The 9,922-nt window shown below is 44.6% G+C and overlaps 2 protein-coding genes across 2 annotated transcripts; both read right to left on the bottom strand.

Moving 5' to 3' along the window:
- Positions 1–363: 363 nt before the first annotated feature.
- On the bottom strand, positions 364–2,327 carry DFJ58DRAFT_894100 (uncharacterized protein; the record flags this gene model as incomplete). Its single annotated transcript, XM_041394821.1, has 6 exons — positions 1,997–2,327; positions 1,892–1,951; positions 1,627–1,839; positions 796–811; positions 464–739; positions 364–416 (listed from the first exon to the last, which is right to left on the bottom strand). Exons 1-6 carry the CDS (start codon positions 2,315–2,317, stop codon positions 364–366), a joined length of 939 nt encoding a protein of 312 aa, XP_041240997.1. The 5' UTR covers positions 2,318–2,327.
- Positions 2,328–5,526: 3,199 nt separating this feature from the next.
- Positions 5,527–8,061, bottom strand: DFJ58DRAFT_843859 (uncharacterized protein; the record flags this gene model as incomplete). Its single annotated transcript, XM_041393011.1, has 9 exons — positions 5,527–5,875; positions 6,182–6,303; positions 6,331–6,453; positions 6,505–6,665; positions 6,783–7,111; positions 7,160–7,248; positions 7,305–7,348; positions 7,401–7,551; positions 8,032–8,061. 9 exons carry the CDS (start codon positions 8,059–8,061, stop codon positions 5,527–5,529), a joined length of 1,398 nt encoding a protein of 465 aa, XP_041240996.1.
- Between the last annotated feature and the right edge of the window lie 1,861 nt (positions 8,062–9,922).

The raw sequence follows: 9,922 nt of genomic DNA, 5'->3' as shown, positions 1-9,922 counted from the left end.
GGAATGTGAATAGGTGAGGATCTGTTCAACTCTTCAGGAAGACCTTGGCACAACTTCGTTGTGTCGTACTTCATCTCAACAACTTGCTTGTCAGAGATCCCGCTACAGTGGAGCCAAGGTAGAGATCCACGAAATAAGTAATTAGAGGTATGCGAGGGACTCGATATCATCACGACATGCTAGCTCCATGCCTGCATGGCTATTGATGGACGTGAAAGCCGGAGTTCCTGTCAAGGAGGTGGTTTGTTCAAACAGCAATGTGGAGGTGAGTGCATGGGTATCTGTATTGTTTGGAGATGCCGAAGTCAACAAGATAAATATTGTGCGCATCCTTGCCAGTTCCAATAAGGATGTTGTCAGGCTTCAAGTCGCGATGAATGAAGTGTTTTGAGTGAATGTACTGGAGGCAGGCAGACCTAGTGAAATTTTTAGAATCAGTAAATGTAATTTAGGAAATACTTACAAGCTGATGGGCTATGAACACTATAGTGTTGCTGGCTGAAAGAGTGTTTATATGTCTTGAATACACTCTCAAGCGACTGTCCAAGACAATCAAGGACTAGGGCATCATAGTTGTCCTCGCATCCAAACCAGTGGACATGGGGGATGCCAACAGTGTCACCAAGTTGCCTGAGCACATTATACTCATGCTCCAAGCTGGTGGTGGAGCCAGTGATACATTGGAGCTTGACAACCACATCACCATCACCGATGATATCGCTTGCATGGTACACTTCACCTGTCTCAAAGTTCAGTCCTCACAGTGAGATGTAATAATAATAAAAATTCGCTTACCATAAGCACCCCGACCCTATTTTTTCTTTCAGTCGATACCTCCCATTGACACGAGCAGGAACCATTGAGTACTGAGTATGATGTACACGGAGGACAGATATGATATGGCAATGATATGCACAATAAACAAGACTTAATATTTCAACACATACACGGTGCCGTGGCAGGCAACTTCCGGAAGACTGCAATACAAAACTCATACATACCAGTCACGTAATCTGTACATGTGCAAGAATGATAACTGGGCAGTTGGGACGTATATTTCCATCCAGAATGTGTACCCAAATGACGGCAGCTGCCAGACCTTCCCATTTCATGCAAATAAATCGCTCATCCCCCATCCAACTTTTGTAGTCCTACTGCTAGGTTTGCTATTGATCCCAGAGAAGTAGCGCTGCTGCCTGTCAACGCCAATGATCCAACTGGTGCACAGTCGCATAATGAGTAACCATGTTGAAAGCTGCATAGCGCATCTTGAATTATTGTGAGACAGATTTCTTTTCACAAAAAGGGTACAGCTACCATGAGGTCACTCGTCTTGCTCACCCACACAAAGCTGTGATTGGGATGCTGCTCTCCAGTAATCCTGACCAGAGTGTTAATGCTGACTATGTTTTGATAGCAGAATTTGAAGCAGTCAGCACAAGTATCAAAATATTTAAAGTGATCATTAGCACACTATGATTGTACAGACGACCATTCTTACCTGGACAATTGACACATTTCTAGATTATCATGAGTGCTAAGGAAGTGCGATGAAGAAAGCAAACTCATGAAGCGAACACCGACAATGGGAGAATCGCACAAATTGCAAGCAGCGCAGTGACGAACAGCCTCCACAGCGCTGGCTGAAGTGGCCATGGAGGTGCGAGGGCTATCTGCTGTAGCATGACGACTAGTTGCAGAAGCATCGCGCTCCCCTGCTTCCACTAAAGACCGTGTGAATGAGCACCCGTCCAGGCGTTTCAATATCAAAGATTTCATGGAAAGAGTTGTGCTTCTCTGCAGCACCTGACTCAATACAGGATGTGCATAGATCGTAGTCTAGGTTGGGAAATGTATGAGACAACATTGTGGCATCATATCATCAACTTACCAGGACAGTCCAAGCATTTATGCCTGATGCCAACAATGATTTCGCTGCAGCTGTCACAAACTATGTTTCGGTGAATGACGGACATGCTTTGATCAGGCTCAACACCAACAGGCTCAGTTCCAGTAGACTGAGAGTTGTGAAGTATATGGATGCAACTGGAGCGGTGGGCGACATGGACGCGATACCATGTCCAAACGTAGTATAGTACGACGGGAAGGCGATGGCGAGAATGAGGAACGTGTAGCCTGCCCAGGCTGTGGGGAATCCAATGGTCCAGTACCAGCAGAAAAAGAACATTGCAGGACCTGTCATGTTCCAGGGAAGCTCAGCGACAAGCTGCAACATGACGAGAGCAGTCCAGTTGTACATCCTACTAGGACGTTCGCGTATCTCGTACACTGTGCGAATGTCGATGTAGACAGCCATGATCTGATGGGTGAGGGGAACACAAAGCACAAGAGCGAGGAAGATTGACTAAAGAGAAGTGAGATTGGCATGAAACTAAGAACCCAAATTGATATACTTACGAACAGCTTGTTTTCCACCAATCGGCCTTTGGGGAGAAACGGCCAAACCAAGGCATCATGGGGGAGGGGCGTGTTTGAAAAAATAAAATGAAAAACTCACGTTGGACGCAAAATGGCGACACATGAGCCCACCGAGCTCCGTTGGTGAGTGGTTTCAGTGCTGAGTGGTGCTCCAGTGTGCATCCTGCAATGTGAAGACAACAGAACAGAAACACGAACAAGGACAGATATGAGGGTTACTGATTCGTCAGCGAGGACACGTGCCACAATGTTCAGGTAAATTCAGTCAAAAATCAACATAGTAGTATGCAGATCACAGTTCAGAATGCTGTAGGTAGTCTCTAGCCTCTAACCAGTCAAAGATGAAGGCTGTGGAAAAATATAAACTTTGTCTAGCACATCACGGGTCTCTTCTGATGCGATAGTAGCTAGTATATCATCAGTAGGATCCTGAGATTCATTTGATTGCGCTCCATTTGGCTCGTCAGGATCATTCGCCAGGAAAGGTGTGCTGTGATATTATGAACTGTTGAGTGAAATTGAGCCGTTCTTTTTCAGGCCGTACTTTAACATCTGTAAAGCCTCCATCAAGGTCTCACTGATTCGGTTCCGTTTTTTTGTGTCAGTTTCTGCGCTCTGATGAGAAAACTCGTTCACATGGGACTGCAGAAGCCTGAACAGGCAAATAGTCCATGGCAATTGCGAATAACTGTTGGGTACAGTCTTCCGCTTCATCTATCAAAAGCAGGGACCATTAGTACTGCAGTTGAAAGAATAAGACAGGTGTGACCTACCTCCCAGAATTTGAGCATGTCAATGCCTTCAGTCCCAAAGGTCACCATTAACATAAGATTGATACTCTTGCTCAATAGTCTGCAGGCCTTGAGACTGCTGCGGACGCTTCACGCCCATATCTCCAAGGCCATAGAGTTGAGCAAGTTGAGTTGATTGTATCAACCTTGGAGGTGCGAGCGGTATTTGACTGCTGGGAAGCCTCAGGTGAGATTTGGTTTCTGTATTCTACCATCTACACAATCAGATTAGCATAAAAGCTTAGAGAGCCATCAGATGGTCAATTAGTACTTACGAGGTTGCAGTATTATACTTTCAGTGCGCATAATCCAATCATCCTCCCAATAGTCCCTGATCCACGTGAGTCTAACTGACAGATCGATCACTTGTAAGCATTTCAATTAGTAGTTATTGTCAAAAATGAAAATAGAAGAACTTACACATTCCTATAACATACGAGTCTGTCAGGTCCATGCAAACGTAGTATGATTTAGCCCAGTCCAAGCCGACATTGATAGAGGGACGAAGTTGGGGAATTCTTGTGGCCAGGGATTCCCATGCCATCATGAAAAGCTCGAAGCAGGGAACCGCACTACCCAACATGGGCATGCGACTCAGACGACATGCGCTGCTGCACTCTATGAGGTACCTGTAATTTAGTAGCAAACAGAATTAAATTAAAGATAATGAAGGGTGGATGTTGTATACATACATCTAGAATCTTTTCAAGGTCTTCAAGAACTTGCCAATCTGAGTCAGTCATCTTATGACCAGAAATGTCCTGCTGATTAGGCGTGCTAAGGAAGAAGTCTATGGCCTGACACAGGAATGTATAGCACAAGTGAAAATGACAAGTATTAGACTTACTGGACGCATTGCTCGCAAGCGATTAATCATGAAATATGTTGAGTCCCATCTCGTGCAGACATCATGAAGAAGTTCAACCTCAGGAACCATTACCAGCTCATTCGAAGGGGATTTGAACCATTGCTTGGCGTTTCCGGTTTTGACGACCTCCATGAATTGATTGTGATGCAGTCCAGATACTCAGATCGCTTTGATGGCAGACCGGCCCAGCGCAACTGGGTTTCTTGTGATAGCTGCAAGGTAAGTTTTTTTTATCCATCACAAGGCCATCAATGGTTGCATCCCATGCCCATGAGACTTCTTGTGCAGCAACAATGAAGTTAGTGAAATGATCAGCGACGTGCTGTACACATATATTCATAATGTGGGGGAAACACATGACCCGCCTGTCAAGTGGGTCAAAAGCGATGTCGCGTTGTTCCAGCAGTTTGGCAAGTTCTTCCATACACGTTGCATTGTTGCCCTGCATTGTCCATGGTGAAATGTCCAACCTGAATTAATGTAAGTGAAAGTCAGTATTTGAACAGGTCACCACACACCTTCACAGTGATATCTGCACAATCAAGTAAATACAACATTGTCTTTGCTAGGTACTTTCCGGTGTGATTCCCTTTGATCTGGCGAAATGCGATCAGCGCTGCCTTCAGCTCAAGCGCTCAAACTTCTGGTTCTCTGCAATCCAATGAGCTGTCATTGCTAAATATGTGCCTAGAGCCTGTGACGACCAGATGTCAGCAGTGAGCGAGATCGTCCCAACCTGCATTCTAAGTATGATGAGAATCTGTAGATTATGGAGATAAAAAAATATGTACAGCCATATCGTCTTTCAGAGTCACAAAATACTCTTGCCAGGCCTTGATTATTTCTGCGCGGATCTTGGTACGGTGAGGAATATCTTTATCTCAAAGTTCTTGGCAGAGAAGTAAAAGGAGGCATCAAAATTCAAGACACTCAATAACATTGATGGACTGTTGACTGATGTCAGTAAGAAATAATGAAATTGTGCAAGGGCTTGCCTGATCATCAGCAACAATGAAAGATATGAGGTGTTGAAGGAAGGTGGTGTGCATGAACTCTGGGATTGAGCCTCTATCACAGGGGCCAGCTAAGGTAGTGCTACTGGCTCCAGCTGCGCACTTGGGAAGGTTAGATAGTTTGGCGCCTCCCTCGACAACTTTACACATTTCAGCTAGTGTGTATCCCATTTCAAAGGCCAGTTTGACGCTTATGACAAAGATGGACCACCCGCGTTCTTCTGCCAGAATGAGATAGAGGAGCAAATGAAACCTCTTGACATGTCCTATGCAATGGTGTATTCCCAGTATTGCTCGAGTATTCCCATTTTCGTTTTCCATGGCTCCCGTCCCATGTAGCTGGATCTGGCTTTCGCTCAGCCCTAGAAATGTGAATAGTTAGTTAGATGAATCAATAGTGTACACTAGCAGAGACTTACTCGCAAATGACACAAATAGTGTCTTTGTCCTTTTGCTTTCGAAAGAAATAGTTAACGTCATCGGATGTTGCAGTTTTTTGAGATGCCTGCATTTGAAGGAGAGGATCTGGTGGTGCATCAAAATCCAGAGGTATGCTGGCGGGTGCCAGCCCTTTCTTCGTCTTCTTGTTGGCTTTATGTACTGGAGGTGCTGGGTCAGTGTCGTCACTGGATTCAGATACATCAAGGTTAAACGATTCCAAGTCATCAGCCTGGTTGATGTTGATGTTGAGTGTGGGTGCATCCTGAGATGCAGGTGGCACCCATGTGGGCTTAGGTACAATGCTGCCCGCTGGGCACCGTTCCCTACGAGGATGATGCATGCAACAAAGTGAAGGCTCTGAAGAGCGCTATAAGCTTTAAGTCCAGAACTTCAGTTTATATACAAGCATTCAACAACACAACATGATTCATTATACGCGAGAAAGTACATGAAAGCTTGATTACATGAGCTAGGGAAAGCAGATATAAAATGATAGATGAATGAGGCATGGATCAATAGACATCACTCAAGAAGCTTGGATCACACAGCTGTGCAAGGCTATGAGTCAGATATTAATTATCTTTGAGAAAAGGAGAACTTACACTCAAACACGCGCCTTCTTTGTTGACCTATCATCAGCCCCTTCTGCCTTGCGCTTCAGGAGACTATGGTGCCAGAGCTTATAGCGGTTATATGCAGTTGCCCACACTGTGGTTACTAATGACGCCTTGATCTCCTTCCATCTGATCACCTTTGCAGGTGGAGTCCATTGACATACATCATCATGGTCGCCTTCTGGATCGAGTAAGATGAGGTAGTGGAGTATTACGTCTTGTATCTTTGCTATGCCTTGACCGACCATTGCATCCATATCTTTGGTGTTCTCAATGGGGAACAGACTCTGCGAATGCGTGCTCAGGCAAGGTGAAAATGTGAACAAGTCATCACTCACCCCTTTAGAATACACGGAAGGGTCATCATTCTCAAGATCGATTGTACTGTCTTCTGGGCGAATCCATGTATGAAACTCGATCTTCAAGAGTTCAACCCAGCTGTGCCCCTCAGATATGACAGGGCCAAACTGGTTGGATCGCGTCCTCAGGGGTGTCCAATCTTCAAAAGACATCACTGGTTTCAATCACAAATGCTGTGCAATCTCACTGCCCGGGTCTGGATTAGCGTATCAGTATGCTTCGATCATGTTGATGAGTGAAGCCAATAGGATCCCACTTTCATCGGTGATGATGCGACGTATCTTGTCTCGACCTGTGCTTTCCATCTGGGACAAGCAGTTCTCCAAAATCCAGAGGGAGATAGACTTGTTCGGTACCCCAATATCAACGAATGGTGTGCAGATGATGTGAATATCAGGGTCCGCGTGGATACTGTCACCCAAAAAGCGGCTGTTTGTATGCGCGTGGACTTGGACAAGTGCGTTGTCATGGCCGATTGATGTAATAGCCGTTTGAAAAGCGAAGTTGATTTGTGTGATGGGTTGCTCGTGAGCCTGGCTTGGCAGTGTCACTATGAACGTCTCCGAGTCTGGGTGATAAACAAATCTAGGAAATTGTGTTAGGTATAGCAAGATATTACATCAACACACCCACCTTCCTTGAGTCTCATCATCTTCTTCAATGAACTGCATGATATATGCATGTTCATCATCTGTGATTCCGGTGAATACGGTTTCCTCCTCCTGTATGATGTGTCATTAATCAGGAGTCTGAACACCATTTCACTAAATTGACTCACCCGATCATCACCTTGGATGATTTCTATAAGATTCTTGCATTTAGCTACATACGTAAAAGTCAGCAGAGAAAATAGAACAATGATGTGGTCCCCCACCCAATCGTTCCTCATCATCATAGATGGTCTGATTTGCTGGGGGTGACTTAGGGGCAGATATGACGGTTTCAGGACTAGGTAAATGACCATTGTCAGGTGCAGGTGGTGCAGAAATAATCTTGTTTTTGACTGCCGGTGGTGGTACAACGCTCTGCGGTATTGTTGACAGAGTTCTTGTATGGCTAGAGCTGGGGGGAGAGACTGAACTTGATAGTGAGGGACTGTGATAATTAACATGGCTTGATAGTGTAAATGGCAATGGGCGATGGAAATTCCTAGCGTCTCCTCCATACAGAGATGTCATCATATGTACACGAGTTTCTATGTAGCCGGTGTGGGAAACACAACAAGAAGAGAACTCTGTAAAGTACTCTTCAAATGTTGGGTCAAAATTGCTATGCCTAGCTGCTATTCGACCCTAAAGGATTTCTGTACTAGACTCAGAGCTCAGAGAGTAGAAATATCATCAAGCAAAAGACTGTGATTCAGACTGGTACTGACACTGGTGAAAGGGAGACATGATTATGTAAGCAGTAAAAATGCGAACATAAACTAAGGAAAGTGGGTAAGTGAAGGTAAGTAAAAGGAGGAATATCAGCCCAGGGAAAACTATATTGTCACACCGGCTCACAAGCCAGAGCTGCAGCTCAAGCTGCCACATGTGGGGCCAGCTTTTTCCCAGGCTTGGCTTTGTCAGGCTTGGCTGTAGCTGGTAACAGTCTTCAGCCAGGAACTGGCAAAAGCTGGAGCTACGGCAACACTAGTGTAGACCAAAGAAATACATTATCTTTCTTTGTCAGATCAATAAGGGGTTGTGCAATGTCGGAGTAATGGGGAATGAAGTTTCGATAGAAGTTGCAGAAGCCAAGGAATGATCTGGTTTCTTTAACGGTAGTTGGGATTGGCCAGTCGCGTATTCCATCTGTTTTTGGCAATGTCCATGGTGATACATCCCGGGCGGATAATCATACCGAGGTATTCTACTTCTGGTGCATCAAACGTACATTTTTCTGGTTTTAGGAAGAGTTTTTCTGTCCATATCTTAGTCAAGATATGGCGTGTCCGTTCATGGTGTTCATCAAGGTCGTTGGAGAAGATAAGAATATTGTCCATATATATTACTAACCATCCTTCGTTGATCTCTTGTTGGAAGGTACGGTTCATATAGGCTTGGAACGTGGCTGGGGAATTGCAGAGACCGAAGAACATGACATTTGGTTCATAGAGTCCAAATTCAGTGGTACATGTGGCTTTCCATCTATCATCTGGGTGAATTCAGATATTGTTATAACCGGAGCAGTGTGACAACTATATTTTCGCTAGGCTTGTATGAAGCTAGTATACGACTCCCGACCATACCCCATGTCATGCAACTCACCCCTGGCCATCCCCGACGCAACCCGCCATCCCTGACACCACCCGATGGGCGGACCTGCTCATATACCCTGCGGACTCATCCTACCTACAGTGGCTCAAAAAACTGTCCGCATGTTTTGACATTTTTCACTATCTATGATATTGTGTGAGAATGAACAAATTCCTCAAGGACATACTTATACCACATTGTAGTATGGCTTCAGGGCTTTTATTTGAGCCCTACACCGTGGGAATCGGCGGAGATATGGTGGAGATATAAGGCTTATAAAATGATGACTCATGTGGACAGTTTTTTGAGTGTATATTAAAACTATATAAATCATTATTTATGACACCATAAAAATCATGCCACTATTATATAAATTATAAAGTGGTGTCATTATGTTATTTTATGACTATATCTAACTATATAAACCAGAATATCTCATGTATCATAGTCATAATCACCATGAAAGCCATCTCCTCTGCTCAAAGAGATAATATCCTCTCTCTGTCTTATGCTGGCCTCTCTGCTCGCCAAATTTCCTCTAGAACTGGAATATGCAAGTCCACTGTGGCCAAGTTCATCAAAGAAAGCCACCCAGACAAGGAAAACTCTTGTGGAGGACGTCCATCCAAGCTTACCTCTACTGACAAAAGGGCTATTATCCAACATATCACTACAGGAAAGGCTGATAATGCTGTCCAAGCCACCCATTATATCAATTCCACCATCACTACCCCTGTCTCTTCACAAACTGTGAGGAATGTTCTCAAGGCAGCTCATCTCAAGGCAGTAACAAAGAAGAAAAAGCCTCTTCTCTCCATCAAACATAGGCAGAGAAGACTAGCCTTTGCCTTAGCTCATCAACACTGGACTGTAGAGGACTGGAAGCATGTTATATGGTCAGATGAGACCAAAATCAATAGGATTGGGTCAGATGGGAAGGTGTATGTATGGAAAAAGAAGGGAGATGGCCTAACAGACAGAGAGGTTAATGGGACTGTCAAGTTTGGAGGAGGTTCTTTAATGGTATGGGGCTGTATGGGATGGAATGGTGTGGGAATGCTTGCTGAGGTTGAGGGGAAGATGAATGCTGAGCAGTATGTGGACATTTTAAATGACCACTTGCTGCCTAGCTTGGCAGAATCAGGGATTGATGAAG

The sequence above is a fragment of the Suillus subalutaceus genome (assembly GCF_016647625.1).
Source record: "Suillus subalutaceus strain FC151 chromosome Unknown DFJ58scaffold_97, whole genome shotgun sequence".
In the NCBI taxonomy this organism is placed as follows: Eukaryota; Fungi; Basidiomycota; class Agaricomycetes; order Boletales; family Suillaceae; genus Suillus; species Suillus subalutaceus.
Note: the sequence above shows the minus strand (reverse complement) of the source record. Positions and strands in the feature narration are given on the sequence as shown.